Source organism: Pezoporus wallicus, unplaced genomic scaffold (genome assembly GCF_028554395.1).
Source record: "Pezoporus wallicus isolate ANWC-B61680 ecotype Strahan unplaced genomic scaffold, APGP_CSIRO_Pwel_v1 contig_14366, whole genome shotgun sequence".
Lineage (NCBI taxonomy): Eukaryota > Metazoa > Chordata > Aves > Psittaciformes > Psittacidae > Pezoporus > Pezoporus wallicus.
In genome coordinates, this window is record NW_026637269.1 from 42668 (window position 1) to 61156 (window position 18489).

The following is an 18489-nucleotide window of genomic DNA, read 5'->3' on the forward strand; positions in this document are numbered from 1 at the left end:
ACCCTTCCAGATGGGCTGTCATTTCAGATGTGCATTATGCAAATGGTAAAAAAAAAAAGGTGGTTGGTATCACACAGACGGTTGATTGATGACAGTCTCACTGCAACAGACATTTGGAGTTTCCAGACAATGTGTCCATGTTGCTTTGAAAAATCTTGGAAGTCTTTAAGCAGAATTATAGATTGCAGTTGATACAGGTACAGGTACCAAACTGACAAAGCACTAGGAAAGAAGTGTGTACAACTGCAGGACAAGGTAACGTTCTCTGTGGAAAGCAGAAATTATTCTTGAGGTTGCATCCATTTTGCAGGCCCTACTGAAACAGCAGGTTTTCAGGAGGTGGCACCAACTCTAACCTTCATGTGATGAACAACCTGTGTTTGTCCTCTAAAATGTGAATGGTGAAGATCCACTGTGACAGATGCATGGGTTAGTCCAACAAAACAGCTTTTGTGAAGCCCTGGGTAAGCATTATCTACCAACTGAATTAGAAGTTACAAACCAGAATTACACTCTTCACGTTTAAGAGGAAAGAACAAGAAACTACATTACTTCAAAATCAGCACCTATCAAATGTTTATAATATATGCTGAAAGAGAAAACAGAGTTCAGCTTTCATTTTAGAATGTTACTTACGAAGTTTCTCAACTACCAAAGAAAAATATGTGCGCAAGAGGATTACCACATACTGGCATTTCTAGAATTTAAATACACCATTTCAGAATGCACAGAAGCTGGAAGACTTCACCAGCTTTGTGCTGATTGAAGTAACAGAGCACTCAAGTTCCCAGACAAGGAGAGCAGACTAACGGACAAACAAGGAACAACTGTAAAATAGTAATGAGCAGGAAAAAACACAACTGAAGAAAGATATGGTCTGAACAGCATTTTATTTACAAACTTTTTCAAAGAGTCATAAAACCAAACTGAACCAAAATCTTAACACTGGAAGGTAAGGAAGGCATTTCGCAGCTACATTTAAGTCCTTTAAATGACATTTTGTGGTATTCTTCCAATCTTTAGTATGCCTACAGATAGAGTATCTTGATCCACCCCTTTCTTACCTAAATAAACTAGGAAATGTTTATTTAAACATTTAGATAAAACATTAAGAATGGTTTAGATTTAGATCTAATCATTTAGGTTAAACATTAGAACTTAAAATCTAAGTTTTTACAAGCCTTGCTATGCATTTGGGCACCTCTTTGAAGGAGGGACATTCCACAGGCCTCCTGTCCAAGCTGGATGGGGCTTGGAGCAACCTGATGTAGTGGAAGGTGACCCTGCCCGTAGCAGGGAGTTAGAACAAGATAGCTTTTAAGGTCTCTTCCAACCCAAATTGTTCTATGATGACTTCAGTGCTTCAATATGAAGTTTCTCCATCAATCTTCTTACCTCCAACATGGTGTGAAGAAACAATGCAGGTGTTTACATATCTTCCACCTCCTTCAGGGGAGCAGCTTTTTTCTTCTGTGCTGTTATGAGGCTGAGCTGTAACTACAACCCACCAGACAGTTTTGTATGTAAGTTTTTGTAAGATCAAAGTATCAATATATCTTCAGTACAGAAGGCATCATGAAGGAGAGGGAAAAAGTACAGGTAAGTGGGCATTTGGGGAAAGCAGCAGAATTCACAATGCACTCCATAGATGACTACTGCTTTTGTTTTATTTGAGATCCCAAAGAATTCAAGATTATCAAAGATTAGGAAAAGTACACTTTCAATACATCTACATAGAATACACAAAGTTTAAACCTGTGCAAACATTAGCCTGTATTTTTTATGTTTCCTACTGAATTACTATTATTAATGATTACTATTACTAATAAGCTAAGATTATATATATAATATTATGTATATATAATAATTACTATTACTAATAAGCTAGGATTACTATTCTTTGTAGTCACTGAACTAACCACAATAAAAAATCAATTTCTAGACTCCCTAATAGTGCAGCTCTAGCCTACACTGGATCTAATTTTACAGGTAAGCTGGATACTGTAATGAGAATAGGCAAGTCAGAAAGTAGTCCTCAACTGACAGGTTCAGAATACAGAGAGGATCTACCATTCTGAATCTCAGGAAATACATGCGTAACTGTTTAGTCTTATGAGAGCTAAAAGAGAACAAACACCTCCTTTCAGATCCAAAAGAGTGGACATGCTTTTAGCTCTACTCCTGGAGAACTCTTTTCCCAGCCTTTAGTGGGAACAGTGCTGGTATGTCTTTTCTGGGGTGGGTTCAGGGGAAGAGGAAGGAGCTTGGCACAGAAGTCTTTCAGTCATTACAGAGAAGCTTTGCCTGAGAGCAGGCAGCAGTAACCTCTGCCAAGCCTGAAGAGGGCAAGGCAGTTCTGAAGACTGGTAGCAAGATCCAGGCAACAATTTGGCTGCTAAACATCTTACAAATCTCTTTGTTACCTTTCAGAAGGAGACCGCTAAGGAATAGTTAATTATCAAGGTTTTCAGGAACAGCAAGATCTCTTCTTACATCACCAGCTGACCTTGTTATGACAGAGAACATCTACAGCCAGTAAACGCACCTTAAGTTATGACAGTTTGGCAGATACTCGCTGCTGTTAGGGAAAATTTGCCTTTTGTCCTAACTAGACAATTTGGATCTACCAAGCATATTTTGTCTGCAGCTCACATGGGATTCCCTTCCCTTAAAAGGCTGTAATTTGAAAATAAGTTTCCTAAGTCACTGTAAAAAAAAAAAAAAAAAAAAAAATCAAAAAAAAACCCCAAACCAAACCAGGAGGCAGGAAGACCACATTTACTTAACAGGAGACCAACCCGAGTTACAAGTTTGCTTGGCAAATAAGTGAGCCCAGTGTACAACCCCCTTGTGGGATTTGCTTCAAGTATAGCTTGAATAGCATGGAAAAAGAATGCTGGATGTGGAAAAAACCTACCAAATGTCCAGCAGAGGAAATACAGAATTATAGTAGTATGAGGTTTAGATAATTAAAGACCAAAGTTTCTCTCTGAGGAGAAGAAGACTTTTCATTCCAATATCCCTAATGTCTAGAAATACTGACCAGTATTGCTCAAACAGAGTTGTAAGAGAACTGAAAAAAGAAGGCAGCAACAGTTCGGCTCATTAAGTGATCACAGTGATGCCACAAGGAGGATGTGGGCATATAAATGGCCCTAACAGACATGTCTTGTCTGAAGGTTTTGGAATTACTGAAACATGGACTAGGCATGTTCACTATGGCAGTGAGATACATAGAACATCCCCTTTCTTCTCCTGGCCTAGAAAAAAAACAAGTTTTTTCTAGTTGGTCTGCACAACTTTCAGTATTTTTGACATTAAGTGCAAGAGATCTTGCACTTACTGTAGGTAGCTGACGCTGACTGCAGTGAGATGTACTCCTCCAACAATCTCTGGGGCCACAGCTACTGGAGACTACTAATGGAAATGCAGGTGCACAGACAAGATAATTCTGAAGTTTACATGATGCAGGCTGCAATTTGATGAACACTGAACTTGTCAGCCTGCAACTATTTCACACTGTTTCCATGCACTCTTTGTGCAGCCACACAATGAATTAGACCATTGAACTTATCTGGCTGAAAAAAGCAGAGAATTCCCACAAAACAGCTATGCTGCCTCCCAATTTTTATAAAGGCAGTTCTGTAGCCATCAACCCAAGTCATGCTTTGCTTTGTATCAGACTCCCAAGAGACAAGTGTAGACATCAGTGCAACATTTGCTCTTTAGCACGTGAAACCATCATTTGTGACTGCTGCAGTAGGTAAGCCTGCTTTATGTAAGCAGGAGCTGGGTTATTTGTCAGAGGTTTTATTCCTCTTTGTTAATTTGCTCCCATTTCTGAAGATGGAAATGATCATACACCTTCATTCACACATTTTGAACTACACAAGCTTAATTTGCATCAAATTTGTTTCCATAAACAAATTATACTGTCACTTAAACATCCTGTCAGAAGGTGGCATTTAATTGAATATGCATCAGTTTTGTCATGATGCACCCAAAACACAAGCTTGTTGTTAAAACTGTATTAGTAAGAATGCACATAAATGATCACGTCTGCTTCAGGAATAATACAAAATGGTTATTTTTGTAATATTCAGTGGAAAGATTTAAATGCACTTGGGTAACATGGTGTTTATTTGTTCTGTACCTTTTGAGTTGCCGTAGCTGCCCTCTGTTCTGCCTGGTTTAGGCGCTTTTGAAGCCTATTGATGTATTCTCGATATTCCCTCATTAATTTTTCATCCTGTGGAATTGAAATACCTCATTACAAATGCAAAGTTCTTTTTATGGGATCCATACATACTGCAGTGAAGAAGCTTAGAACAAGAGTAACCTCACAAGTGGAACTGTTCACCACTTACAAGACTTCAGACATACAGCTGAAACATTATATAAAGAATTTTCAGCCCAAGTATCATATCCTATGACTTTTCCAAACATAGTGATCTGCAGAGAAAGTTCTACTCACTCCACCATGTTGAAGATGCATAAAAGCTGATATTTTAATCCAGGTAATTTAATTCACAATATCTTAAAATGTGTTTTATTTAGCTATACTTCAACTATACTCAAACAGACAAAGACTACACTAGGTAATACTAATGAGATAATAAACTTGATACAGATATGTTCTCTTCAGCAAAGGGTCTGTATAAAGTCTTCCAGAAGTATATTTTACTTACAAAAATCTATCCTTGCATCAGCCCCATTTTTCTTCTCTAAATAATCTAGCATTACAAAAAAACAACACTGGAGGATTTACCCTGATTAGAACTGCATGTTATCCCAGATTTATGAGGCTGACAGGATAGCTGTTTTCTAAAGTGGCCATTATTTACTGAACAATGCAATTCCAAGACAACCCTGCCATTAATCTTTAATGGATACCGCTATATACATATATGCACATACAGTGTAAATTCTACTATAGACATAGTATGCTGAGAATGTGGTATCTCTGCATATACTACATTATCCACAACACAGTGCCTTCTCCTTTGTAGAGGTATGTGTGCATAGACAGGCAAAATGACTTTGCAGATATTTCCTGTACTGTCTAAAACTGCCAGATTATGAACCCTGAAAAATGATCGCCTCTTTATCTTTCCTTGTAATTTGAGAGTGAAGGTCATTTGACCTCCTGCAATTTGAACATGTCAGTTGGCAGAAAGAGCAGGGGTTTCCTATTATGACTACTTCTGTCAAAAATCCTTAGTTTTTAACAAGCCAACAACATAGCTCACCTCAATAGGTTTCTGTTATTATCCTAATGTACATGCACCAGCTTGCAACTGAAAGTATTTGTCATATCAGTCAATCTTACCTCAGTTGCCTTTTCATTTGCAACTTCCAGTTGAGAAATGAGCTCCTGGTTACAAATTTTTTGTTGACTTAGCTCTCTTCTATTAATCAAAAGTAAAGATGTTGATTAACACACATTAGGGCATCAGTTATTGGAATATAATTTCATATGTTACTTTCTTGCAGTTTAGGCCTTATGGTATATTTTTAATTACAGAATTGCTCTTAAAACATTGATTTCAAAAGCACTACACAGCTAGAATTGCTTCACGATGAGATTCAAAACTATAATGCCAGAGGAATGGGATGTATTCAATACAACTTTGTCAAGAGCATTTGACATTTTACTTTTTCTTTACTGAATCTTCTTTTGCAAGAACATTACCAAATATATTGTAAATATAAGGTACGTTACAAGAGTGCATCCAATATTTAGAGCAACATGTTAATTACTGTCCTATAAGCAGACTTCAGTACGGACATTATTGAAGGTGGCCAGCCTGTCTGCCTCACACTGAACACATATTGAAAGAAACCAGTTTAACCGTATCTACATAAGGAAGTGTGAATGCTACTGAGCCAGTTGATTCATACTGATTGTTAACTGTCCCCCAATCATGAGACTTTAAAATTAAAATTAAGCAGTAACCCCAACTGCTGAATAATCACATCAGGCCCTACTCCATATTGTTTTTATTATGTGAGTAGGAAACAAAAGGTGAGCTTTTAGCATTCTGGCAGACAGGTGATAAATCCGTCAGCTGTATCAAGTACGTTCTGCAAAGCTCTCATATAACATATATGACATGTGCCAGCTGTTTTTTCAGTTGAATTATACTATGCTTCAGTTACTCTTAGTAATGATGAATTTTGTATACTGCCAGTACCTGCAGCTGTCTCTCATCCTGTTAATTTTTTTCTTTAAATGAACATCTTAAAATAAGCAGCTATAGCTGCCAAACATTACAGAAGTATAGCCAAGAATAACGTATTAGAAATGGAAGAAACTTCTTCATCTCAAGATGCTGTGCAACTCAGTGTATTGTACAGGATGTTGGGAGGAGAAGGCGGCAGTGCTGGCCAGCACTTCATGCACAGGCACCAAAAAAGGTCATCCTTCAGAGGCAGATTCTTTTCACTTATGGAAGAGATAAAACTGAGAACTCCAAAACCCACACACGGCTACTGCTGAGTCAGGGACTAAATGTGACAGAAATGTTTCACAAGCAGAAACTAGAACAAAAAAACCCTAAACAGCTGCAAAGATGACATAAGCTAAGCAAAAGATTGATTTAAATTTAAAAGCAATGGGGCAAGGATTCCCTTTTTGTAAGTACTGACAATCATAATTTAAGTGAAAATAAAAAGAACCCCAAAGTCATTCAGTCTAGTTGGTTCAAACATAATGGATTCATGTTACCACAAACATTTTGAATTTCCCCCCCAAAAAAATAGTTCTATCTTACTGCTAGGGAACAGTGGCACATGGGTAAGATTGTTACTTTACTGATTTACTCATACCACGGACTAGTACTCAATTTTATTACTTTTTTATTAAAGAGTTAAGATTTCAGAAGCTCCTCAAATGCTTTGTTACATGGAATTAACTTCTATTTAGTCTCTTTCTCATTTAAGCCTACATTTATAAATTTTCTTGGGTACTGTTTGTTTTGTAAATTTAGTTTCTATTCCTAAAAAGAGAACAGACTTCTCTTACTACCCCTACTCAGGCTAAAATGTACCTTAGTTGAGCAACCACCCACAGGTCTAACAGGGCAAAGTAATATTCACAGCAAAGTTGACAGAACTGTCAATTTCCTGTAAAGTTTTCAAGTTTCAAGGATCTACCTTTTTCCCATCTGCAGTTTTCCAGGTCTACTCTACCCAAGAGCATTTTGTGGATAATTCAGTTATTTGATTGAATATGAGACTTGGCTTATCCATGTGAATCTGGTTCTGATCCTTGGTACAACCAGAATCATGTTCAACAAAAAGATGCTCTTGGTGTTGGCTACAGGTGAAGAGTTTGGTAAGGGCTTAATGTATAACCACTGGTTACGGGCAAAATCCTCTCTCAATTGCCCCGGTTCTTCCCTTCATTCTCAGGATTAAAACATAGAGATACATGAAAAATACTAATATGCCAATTCAAAAGGATTAACCATCTATTACCACCCGTATTGCAACCTCTTTCCTGTTTAGTTGTTTAACCTACTGACATACAGATGAGTCAAAGTGGACTTTACAGAATGAATGATTTGCCCTTATATTTAAATCTGCATAGAGTCTTTTACATTTTCTTTTAGTAAATGCTGGCCCATGCGATTACCCTGTTTTTTGCTTAAATAGTGTTGTCAGAACTCTTTCTCACCCCTTCTCAATCTATCCTGTATTCTTTTGCTACTGAGGTTTGTTTCCTTTCAATTTAAAAATTTCCTAAATGTTCCTTTGGTTTTGTTGATTTCACTTTCTCTCTGTGCTCTCATTTACTCAGCTGAAATCTGAAGAACTATATCGCTTTATATATGATTCTGTAAAGGTAACAAGAACAGTCCTACCCAGTCTCTTCCTCCCAAATATAGCCACAGGAATAAATTTTCTAGATTACAGTACTTGAGTGAAAGCAAGAGCCTTTAAAAATATATGCATTTATTTCTCAATTATTTCAAAAGTAAATTCTTTCCAATGACAAGAAACGTAAAATAAGCTGCAAACAGTACTGATTTTTTTTTAAATTTTTTTTACCACAGCTGTCAAAGGCAGATCACCTACATCCTTTGAAGTTTTAGGACATTCAAAATGACAGTGATCTAAGAGCTTACAACTTCACAACTGGAAGCTTTACAACCTGTAAATCAGCACCAGAAATGTGGATGGCATGTATCTCATCAAATTCACACAGATTTGCGAGGAAGTGACACTGAAGATAACTTATTCAACATTAAATCTAAATCTGATTTGGTTATTTAGATGACCTCAATAACGTTCCAGATAGAGGGGGAGAAAAAGAAATGGAAACTCAAGTATGTGTCAGTTACTAATTCATGAACTATATAGTTGTTAAATTATTCACTAAGATTTAAAAGCTCTTTCTGTGTTATGAAAAAAATTACCCTGAGAAATTTACTAAATTTATAGAATTTCTGTACTTCTCTCCTTACTATTTTCCATTTAAACCCTTAAATGAATGTGAAAGATTATTTTTTGCGTCTCAGAAGCTCACTTCATTCTACTTATTATTCCTAGTCAGAACTGAACTGGTGGTTCAATCTCAGACCCTTGCAGAGATACAACTATTAAAATACAAGCCTGTTGAAACACAGCAAGTAACCAAACCAATTCAACTAAAATTAAATGTTAATATGCAGTTTTGTCTCCAAATCCACATTTCTGTCCTTTGGTATTGAGGTGGCTTGACCCAGATGGCAGGTGAGCCCTCACCCCCTCACTCACTCTCTCCCCCCCCCAGCGGACAGGGGGAGAGAACTGGAATGGTACCTGTGAGGAAATTACTCATGGGCCACAAGAATGACAGTAAGTAAAGGGGAAAAAAAGGATGCAAAAGCAATCAGTCCTCACCAGCAGAGCAATAGCAAGCCAGTATGAACACAACAGCTACCTTGAAGCACTTCCACCCAGTTTTACTGGTGAACATGGCATCATATGGTGTGGGATATCCCTTTGGTCAGCTGGGGTCAGCTATCCCACTATGTCCCCTCCCAGCATCTTGCCTACCACTACCCTCCTTGCTGGGGGAGCACAGTGAGAAACAGAAAAGGGCTTGACCCTTTATTAGCACTGTTCAGCAGCAGCTAAAACATCACTGTTATTGACACTACTATGGTCACAGACCTAAACCATGGCATGCACTACAGAGGTTGCTATAAAGAAAATGAACTCCATCCCAGTCAAACCCCACACAGGTCTTCAAGAAGTATTAAATTCACCTTGATTTAAAATACAAAATTCCCCTCAAATTAATCGGACAGTAATGATTTCTATATGTGTTCATAAACACATATAACCAGTTCTAGATTTTTTTACATACATGCACACTCTTACAGAGGGAAACAGCCTAAATTCAGTAGAAAAACCTTGGGGCAACCCATCTTTAAATAAGTGCTACACTACCTTTTTTACAACCTTTAACAGCAATCACTCATTTAAATAACTATTTTATAATTGTAAATATTTGCTATCTCAGTTCACTTCAGTAAATGTCATTAGAACTTACAGTACATCTAAAATGGATGCAACCAAAACCCAGAACAGCTTCGTTTCATGCTCCACCAGACCAGATGCTTTGCAGGAATAAACAGAATAAACATTAGTCAGGAGGTATTAGCCATGCTGCCAAGAGCAACATTTTTCTTTGGAATGAGTACCTATGTTGCAAGAAGCTCTGACCTTCTTTAGTTACCTTCAAGGTTGACTTTCAGCGCAAGTATATTGAAGCAAAACTGGTTCCTTGCCCTCTTGCAAGGTGAAGGTGAGGTCTACTACCAATAAATCCTCTTAAGATGCTTAGAGGGAAGAAACCTGTTCTCATAAATGAAGACTGCAATGTATTTTTTATGAAGAAAATGGTGGAATTTAGTCTACAAGTATTCAATGCACTGCCAAGCATTGTTTTTTAATTTCAAGTTCAGTCTTACAGGCAATGATTATGTGTTTGATTTGAACTGTGACCCAGAGATCCAAGAAAGCACAGAATAATTTTCAGTGAAGCCTAAAAGGATCAATTTATTTTTCAACATTACCTACAGCTTTTTCACTTATCTACTACATTCTTGTATTATTAAAAGAAATAAGAAACTCATCACTCTGCAGCTACAGGTTGCAAAATTTGCTTTTCCTTCTTATGCCTTCTTCCTTTATTTAATTAAAAAAAATCACCTAACACTCCCTGATGTTGCTTCAGTTCTTAGAATTATTTATTTAATGCTTCCTTTATGCATCGGATTACACCTCACAAAACAAAACACTGCAGACTTAAAAGATGACAAAAGAGAAGCACAGAATATGTGAAAGTTAGCTGCCGCTGCTGGGAAGTTCATAAAGAAGCCAAAAGGTTTCAGACACCTTCACTTGGAAAAAGAAAGTAATGAGGATAGAAGTGAAAACCAGCAAGAGATCACGACTTTAAGCCAAAAGAATGGGAAACAACTACAGTAACAAACAAGACACTGACTCAATGCTTATGAGAGCTGCACTAACTGAAAACTTTTGGTGAAGCGCAATATAAAATGTTTTATGTAAACTACCACCCCAGTATACCCATATATGACTTTTTTAGGAAGTTTATGATTTCCTGAAAAACCTTCACTTATAAAGTGCATTACTGTGCCAACAGTAACAGCTTCCAGAAAAGGAACAAAATTGCACTTACTCTAGCTTTCTGATCCTGGCTTCTGTAGTTTCAGTAATTTTGTTTGTTTCTTCTTTCCATCGATTTGTTGCTTTTTGCTGGGCTAATAACAGACATGTAAGTTCAGCAGTAGACTTCTGACTGCTGTCTTCCATTTCCTTAAGTCGAGCTTCATACCCATGTTCTCTCACATCACGCTCATGCTCCATTGTGCTTATCTAGAAGAAATACAATTCGGGCACAATCAAGTCTCTAACTTTTTTCTTCCCAACACTTAAGTTCAATTTATAAACATCTGTTGAAAGCATGTAACAGAATAATTAAACGTATAATTATATGCTCAAAGGCATACATGCTCCCAAGGCCAATTCAAGCAAATAGTGTAACTGACAATGAACGATAATGAGCCGTGTATGCTTATTTTTGGAAATAATCTTTATCCTTCTCCCTTGAGTTTTCTTCAAAGAAACACATTCTTTCTTTTTCATCTAGCTAAAATGTATCAGGAATTTCTTAACTGCATCTAAAATCCTTCGTATGTCACAGGAAAATGAAAACAATAAATCTTATCTGTGACTATAATGGAAGCCTGTCTTGATTATAAAAAGACAAAGATCTGGTATATGTTTTATAACTGCCACAAGACTGTTAAAACTGTTTGTAACTATTACAAAACTGATTCTTTGCTTTTAAACTACATTTGACTTCAGGGTTCTGGAGCTGTAGCAACATTCCCTATTTAATTTGTCTGCTTCCTTTATCTTGTGGTACAAAGTGGAAACCAGACTTGAGATGATCCCCACTCATAACTTGTAAAACTGCTTACCATAGTCTTCTTAATTGCTGCAGGTTCTTACATCCCTCTGCAATATCTTTACACTTATGCAGTTAAGAGCAGAGGGGAAACTACTAGCTCTGTATGTCTAGAAAGCACACCAAGGTTAAAAGCTGTTATTCACTCTAGAAGCTAAAGGTACAATGAATCTGCTGAGCTTACTATTAATTCATTCTAGCACCAGCAGTCTATTCAGGTGCATTTAATGGAACACATTCAAAAAGAATAATCTTTCAGGTAATTATCTTGTTTGCAACTATTCATAAAGAAGAATGTTCTCTGTTCAGAAAATACAGGGCCAATGTTTGACAACCACAGTATTAAATTATTTATTAGCTGCACACTGCACTAACAATATGGTGGACATACAAATAGAGGAACACTCTAGACTGAAAGTCATACAGAGATTCGTAACACATTACAGACAGATAAATGAAGATCTGGAATTGGTGTAAATGAAATCACTTGAAGGGTTATTATTTAATTATGATATTATTTAATCTTATCATCTTAAACAAAGAACATTTGGGATCTTCTTATACATATTAAACCAAAATTTAATTGGCAGAGATTGAGTTACCTAATAGATTCTGAGGAAACAATGCTACAATGAAGTTGATTTTAAGCAGAAACCAGGAAGCATCCTTGAAACTTTCTTCCTTAAGATAAACTTTAAATGATTTTCTCTCAGAACTGCTGCCTTATGAAGTAATTATCAGTCATGTTAAAATAAAACTAACATATAAACCATACCTTTATGTTAGCTTTTCGTTGAGCCTCTATGACCTGTTTTCTCAAGTCCTCCATTTCTTTCTGCAACTGTTCATTCTCTTGCTGAACCTTTAGACTTTGTTCACTGATAGAGACACTCTTTTCTCTTTCTGATTTCAAAGTACTTTGCAAATTACAGACAACTTCCTGGGAACGGGATTTCTCCTCCTCAAAGCTGAAACAGAAGAAATGTCTTGCTCAAACTCAAGAGTTGAGCAACCACCACACAAGAGGAAAAAAAATAAAATAAAAAAAATCTGGGACAGATCTTAGGTCTGATCCAGTTCAGCTGTTCCTGTTTCTTCCTGAAAGTTTGTATCAGCTCAGCATGTTTAATGGTTGACAGCTAGAACTATACACAAGTCAGCAAAGAATTTTATCCTGACGGAATTCATAAAACCAATCTAATGCTGTAACAATCTTAGTAAAATGATGTAAAACAAAAGATTTTAATTTTTACCAGATTTCCAGCTGAGGATTACTCTGGCAAAGGGGCCTACAAGATGCTGGAGAGGGACTCTTCATCAGGGACTGCAGTGACAGGACAAGGGGTAATGGGTTCAAACTTAAACAGTGGAAGCTTAGGTTAGACATAAGGAGGAAGGTCTTTACTGTGAGGGTGGTGAGCTACTGAACAGGTTGCCCAAGGAAGTGGTAAATATTCCATTCCTGGCAGTGTTCAAGGACAGGCTGGTCAGAGCCTTGAGCGACATGGTCTAGAGTAAGGCATCCTTGCCCATGGCAGGGGGGCTGGAACTAGATGATCTAAAGGTCCTTTCCAACCTTGACTATTCTATGATTCAGGATGATCAGAGTACAGAAACGACTAAAGCTTCAAGAGAATCCTGTATTTTCATGCTGAGAACTACAACCTCTTCCAAAAATGTGTACTGTTAGCTCTGAACACATACCTGAAACTCAGTATGCTATGTAAACAGTGTTCTGCATGTACTAGGAGATACCTCACTGTAGATGAATTTATATTATTATAAATTCTTCCTATTTCATACTTTTCCTACAAACAGTATTTAAAAAACAGAATCCAAATAATATACTATTTTCTTTTTTTGGGGGGGAGGGTCAAAAAATTGCTTACAATTCTTATCTCGTAAAGATCTTTCATTCTATAGCACATTATCCCCTTTAATTCTTTTACAGTGATTCATAATTGCCCTTGCTTCAGAACTGTGGTATCTGGATGCTATTCCAGTCACTGGTTAAAAAGACGTAACAAAAACCTAACACATAACAACACTTTAAATACTCAGATGTAATTTCTGTTGTTTTCCATGCCAATTTCTGTTACATCCATTACTTACTTCATTTCCAGCTGTTTCAGTTTATTTTGTGTTGTCTGAAGAGTGAGCTGAAGGTCATCTATTGTAGTCTCTGCAAGTAAGTACTTCTGATGCAGCTGCTCTAGTTTTCTGTTGTCAGATTCATATCCTTCGTCTTCCCTGTAAATCTGAAGAATAAGCTTATACGTAACATCATCTTTATCTTGCACTGGTGACTGACAGTGTAATACTGTGGTACAGCATAGTATTGTAGTGACAGGATGAGAGGTTCAAACTTAAACAGGGGAAGTTCAGGTTGGATAAAAGGAAGAAGTTCTTAACTGTGCAGGTGGTGAGGCATTGAACAGGTTGCCCAAAGAAGTGGCAAATGCTCCTTCCCTGGCAGTGTTTGAGGCCAGGCTGGTCAGAGCCTTGGGCTGATATGCAGATAGACTCCACAAAGTTGTGGAGTAGGTATGCTTTTATTCAGTGCTGAGGCGCATGGGGATTGCTCCTCCAAAAGCATGTGCACCTTTCCTTTGCCACTCAGTTTGTTTATATTACATATAATGATTACCTAGACATGAGATTGCTTCACGCCTAATACATATGCAAAACCTATTCCTGTCCAGTATTATAATTAGTTTTCTAGCATTCGTCCCATTGGTGTGCCTGCGCAGTGCCTCCTGGTGGTGGTCGTGAGGATGAAGGCCTGTAGTTCCTCTTCATCACCATGAGTAACCTCTTGCTTTCACGCAGACTCAATAGGGTTTCGGCTCCTATCCAAACCTCAGGTTTGGTACAAGCTGGTTTTATGTACCTTAAAGCAGAAACTTGTCAAGTTTGCAAATTTTGTTACTCTGGCTTTCTTTTGTTCCTTTTCTTTCTAAAGATACTATTTAAACAAGAATGTCTTAAATGTTAAGTTATGAATCTTATCTACTACAATTCTGCCTAGCAGCTGTAACTCTTACAATTCTGCTTCACCGTTCTAGCAACTTTGACTCCTATGGCTCTGCTTCACCAAGCACAGTGACAGCTTAAGCAAGCAGACACAATGTTAACCCTTTATTTCCTGGTATCAGGGTGACAATGGTCTAGAGGGGCAGGGGACTGGACCTAGATGATCTTAAGGTCCTTTCCAACCTTGACTATTCTATGATTCTATGATACTGACAAGGAGGCTATTTATTCTTCATTGCACCTTATTTTCCAGTCATTTAAAACAAAACTGAATTTAAGTTTTGAAAAAAATTCATTATTGCTGCTACTTGGGAGAAGAAGTTTCCAAAGGTCTGGCATCCATTAATTTTTCTGTCTATTAAGCTTAACTGGAATATGTGGCAACATTCTTTCAGATTATGTCAAACATCTCTTCGTTCAGTTTTTATCCTTTCCAAAGAACCCTCTTTTTCAGTTTAGTATTACAGCTTTAAAATGCTTTCTGGATTACATAAAATCCTGAACTTAAAATGACTGCATGAAAATGTACAATTAAGAAAATCTACTCCTAGAATCAAGTAAGAAAATTAAGGAAAAACAAACCATGAGAAATGGGAAAAAATTATGTAGCTTTTCCTTCTGAAAAGTGATCTTAAACGTGATGTAAAAAAGCATGCAACTGCCTTACCTTTTCAAGTTCTGCTTCTACAGCTTTCTTTTCTCTAATAGCTCGTTCAATTTGACACTGTTTTTCTCCACATTCCTGTTTTTCAAAAGTCATTTTAAGATAAATCTAATAAAAAATAACTCTAAAAATTCAAGAAGTGTCAAAATTTAAAACCAGCCATTGTAAATGTAATTCTTGCTGCTGATATGAATGCATTTGATGATAATTACCTGCTCATTATTTTCTCTATAGGATCAGTCTCATTCATAATACAGACCCAAGACATGTAAAATGAAAGCTTTTTTAAAGAAATTTAACCCATACATTGTGCATATGCACTGAGCTCTTTTGATCTCCCATACAACTTGTTACAAGTGCTTGGTTCATTCAAGAATGTGATGACTGTAATGCACGGACTTTCTCTTTGCATGTTTATCAACTTTCATATATGTCATTTCTACATACCCAACTATAGATATGATATGGTACAGATACTCAGCTTTCCAAGCTTTATCCGTGAAAGAAACAGGAATACCTAAGAAATGCCATCACACGGGAAATATTTGCTAGAGTACAGAAACTCAGTGAATTGATGCTTGTGAACTAAACCTACGTCAAGGAATAAACGTACACAAAGAAATGGGTGGATCTACAGAACTGCATAATTTTATGCACAGACAGTCAAATTTTCAGGGAAGGTAAGGTACGACTGTATATGCATAAGGCAAACCTGTACATTAAAATGAAGTTTCAAACCAAATACGCTTTATACCTAAACATGAATCTCTGCACCAACTGTTATGACACTGCACATGACCGCTTTTCAAGTAATGTGAAAGGCACTCTGTATTTAATGTCTGGAGTTATGAAGGATGTAAAGTGCTATACAGTAATAAAACACAGACCTAGACAATTACCCATTATTTGTATTTTAGTTGACTGCATTTTAACCAGAATTTAGCATTCTACTTCATCAACAAAAACTAGAAATCACATTCTGCTATCAAAAATACTTTCATCAATCAACACCATACCATCTGAAGAGCTGAAAGTTCTTCTTCTAGTCGAGAAATCTGCACCTTATACTGTTTCTTTGCCATGTCTACCTGTGATCAAAGCCAAAGTAGAACACACAAACCCATGAACTATTTTTCCCTCTTGTTTTTTTATATATAAATATATATATTTATATATATTCTATATGCGCTGCATATATATAAAAATATCTAAGATTGACAAATCTTATTGTACAAATGTTAGAAGAATGTTTATTATTAACCCATACTTCTTAAAAAAAAAAAAAGGCAGAAAGGAAGACATCACAACAAAGCCTTATATAAAGAACACTAATTCTATCAAGAAAGCTGCTATCAGGTGCAATATATTTGCAATTTGTGTAACAAGACACTTCTAGATCACATAAAATAAGTATTCGTTAATACCTGGAGAAACATGACAACTCAGTTTAAAATTTTACTTTTTGTGCCTTTGATAGATTCACTTCTACCGAGACAATTTCAAAATAAGAAATAGGGAATTTCTAAGCTTCTAAATTCTATTCAGTAAAGTACTGTCACAACCAAAGTGGTTATCCTAGTTGCTCTTTAGCTCTTGTACTTCCTCTGAACCACTTACGAAAGTTTTAAGTAATCCATGCAATTTTTGTGATTCTTTCAGGTAACCATAAATGGAAAGCACAAACTGTATCATCATAGGCTCTGAAAATTTAAGTAGTATGCTCCTGACACCTCTTGAAATTAAAGGATTGGAAAGAAAAATAATCCTTTCATCCCTATACAGTGCACAGGCACACTGTGTCATAGAGACAAAAGTTAAAGGAGTCAAAATTAATTACACCACTGAAAACTTAAAAAAATGAAATAATTGCTTTACGCTGTTGTTTACTTGCAACAAAAGACATTGCCAACATATGCTTTTATTTCCTCTGGAGCTTGTCTTAAAATAAAGTCTCTCTGACATGCAAGTAATTACTGAGAACCTCCAGGTTCAGCATTTTAACTGCAGACAGGAAGCAACATAGAGAAAATTAATTTTGTGACTAGTCTTTTATCAGAAGAGCTTCAAGATTTCAGCTGCTTCTAACAACAAAAATCATAAAGAGACTACAACATCTTTTTTAGACATTTCTCTACCAAATTCTAGTTCATGACATTGAGACTTTTGGTTGTTAGCTTTACTGGGTAGAAGAGTCTTACTTGCCTAAATAGGGGAATATTTTTAAGTACTGAGATGCCACAAAACTGGCAGTATAACATTCAACAGGTCCTATGACAAGCATCCATCAGCAACTTCTCAAATGAGGCCACGTGTCATTAATTAAGTAACTTGGATAGCAATGCAACAGTGTTTTGACGTGCCACTGAACACAATCTCTGAGATAAAAGAAAGTGCCATTGTTTACATCTTCACAGTACAGCCTTCTCTACACCACTGTCTGCACAAACATCAACACTTCTTTCTTGAGAAATTTCAGAATATCATTTAGTTTGGAAGAATTTATGTCTAGATAACAAACCTGAAAAGTACAGTAGTGTCGGCATGCTGTCTTGCTATCTGTATTACCCAAACACTTGTAAGAAAACTGCTCATGATCATGCACCATCTACAGCTTTTCATGGTGAGGAAAACCAAAAAATCTACCCATTTCTTCTAAACATCATAACTTACTGCTTTTCTAATTCTTGCAGCATTATCTTCTGCGAATCGAGACATTTCATATTTCATTTTTTTTATTTCCTCTTCCTTTTTTTTCTCCCTAGAGAATGCCTAGAAAAAAAAAAAAAAAAAAAAATCACAAGTTGAAATAGTACTGGCATTTCAGTGGTGACAAAGCATCTCTAGCACTGAGAGAAGAAACCACACAGTCACTGTTCAAAACACCTTTCTTCCTTTTTGCTTTGGAGTAGCTTGACACTAAGACCCAACTAAAGAACAAGAACAGTGAGCATTTTGCATTAAATACACCTTCTTGTACATCAGTACCACACAAAAAGTTAGCATCAGTAGATGCCTTTTTCTCGAGACTTATTATTGGACCTTCAGATTTTGGCTGGGTGTAGAATTACACAGAAGCAAGCATAGGAACTCAGAGCTACTCTCCCATGTTCTCATTTAGGGGCAGATCTGTAATAAAAAATACCAATAATGATGCATAGGCAGTTCTCTGTTAGGAAACAAATGAGATACACAAAGCTATGGGGAAATTATGAGAAGGAAAAGATGGCACCAAAGGATTTCCTAAATAACTATAAATACATGAGAAGACTGTAACAAGATGATAACCCCTTTCTGTATAGCAAGA

The 18489-nt window shown here is 36.6% G+C and overlaps 1 protein-coding gene across 1 annotated transcript in view; it reads right to left on the bottom strand.

Annotated features, from left to right (window-relative positions):
* Positions 1–1270: 1270 nt before the first annotated feature.
* Positions 1271–18489, bottom strand: part of SCLT1 (sodium channel and clathrin linker 1) — a 33174-nt gene continuing 15955 nt past the window's right edge. The window contains exons 13-21 of the mRNA XM_057404616.1: positions 17856–17954; positions 16202–16273; positions 15189–15263; positions 13601–13746; positions 12264–12456; positions 10697–10893; positions 5330–5408; positions 4154–4249; positions 1271–1491 (exon numbers count right to left, since the gene is read on the bottom strand). Coding sequence (XP_057260599.1) covers positions 1429–1491; positions 4154–4249; positions 5330–5408; positions 10697–10893; positions 12264–12456; positions 13601–13746; positions 15189–15263; positions 16202–16273; positions 17856–17954 — 1020 coding nt within the window. The 3' untranslated portion in view covers positions 1271–1428. The remainder of the gene's footprint in view (positions 1492–4153; positions 4250–5329; positions 5409–10696; positions 10894–12263; positions 12457–13600; positions 13747–15188; positions 15264–16201; positions 16274–17855; positions 17955–18489) is intronic.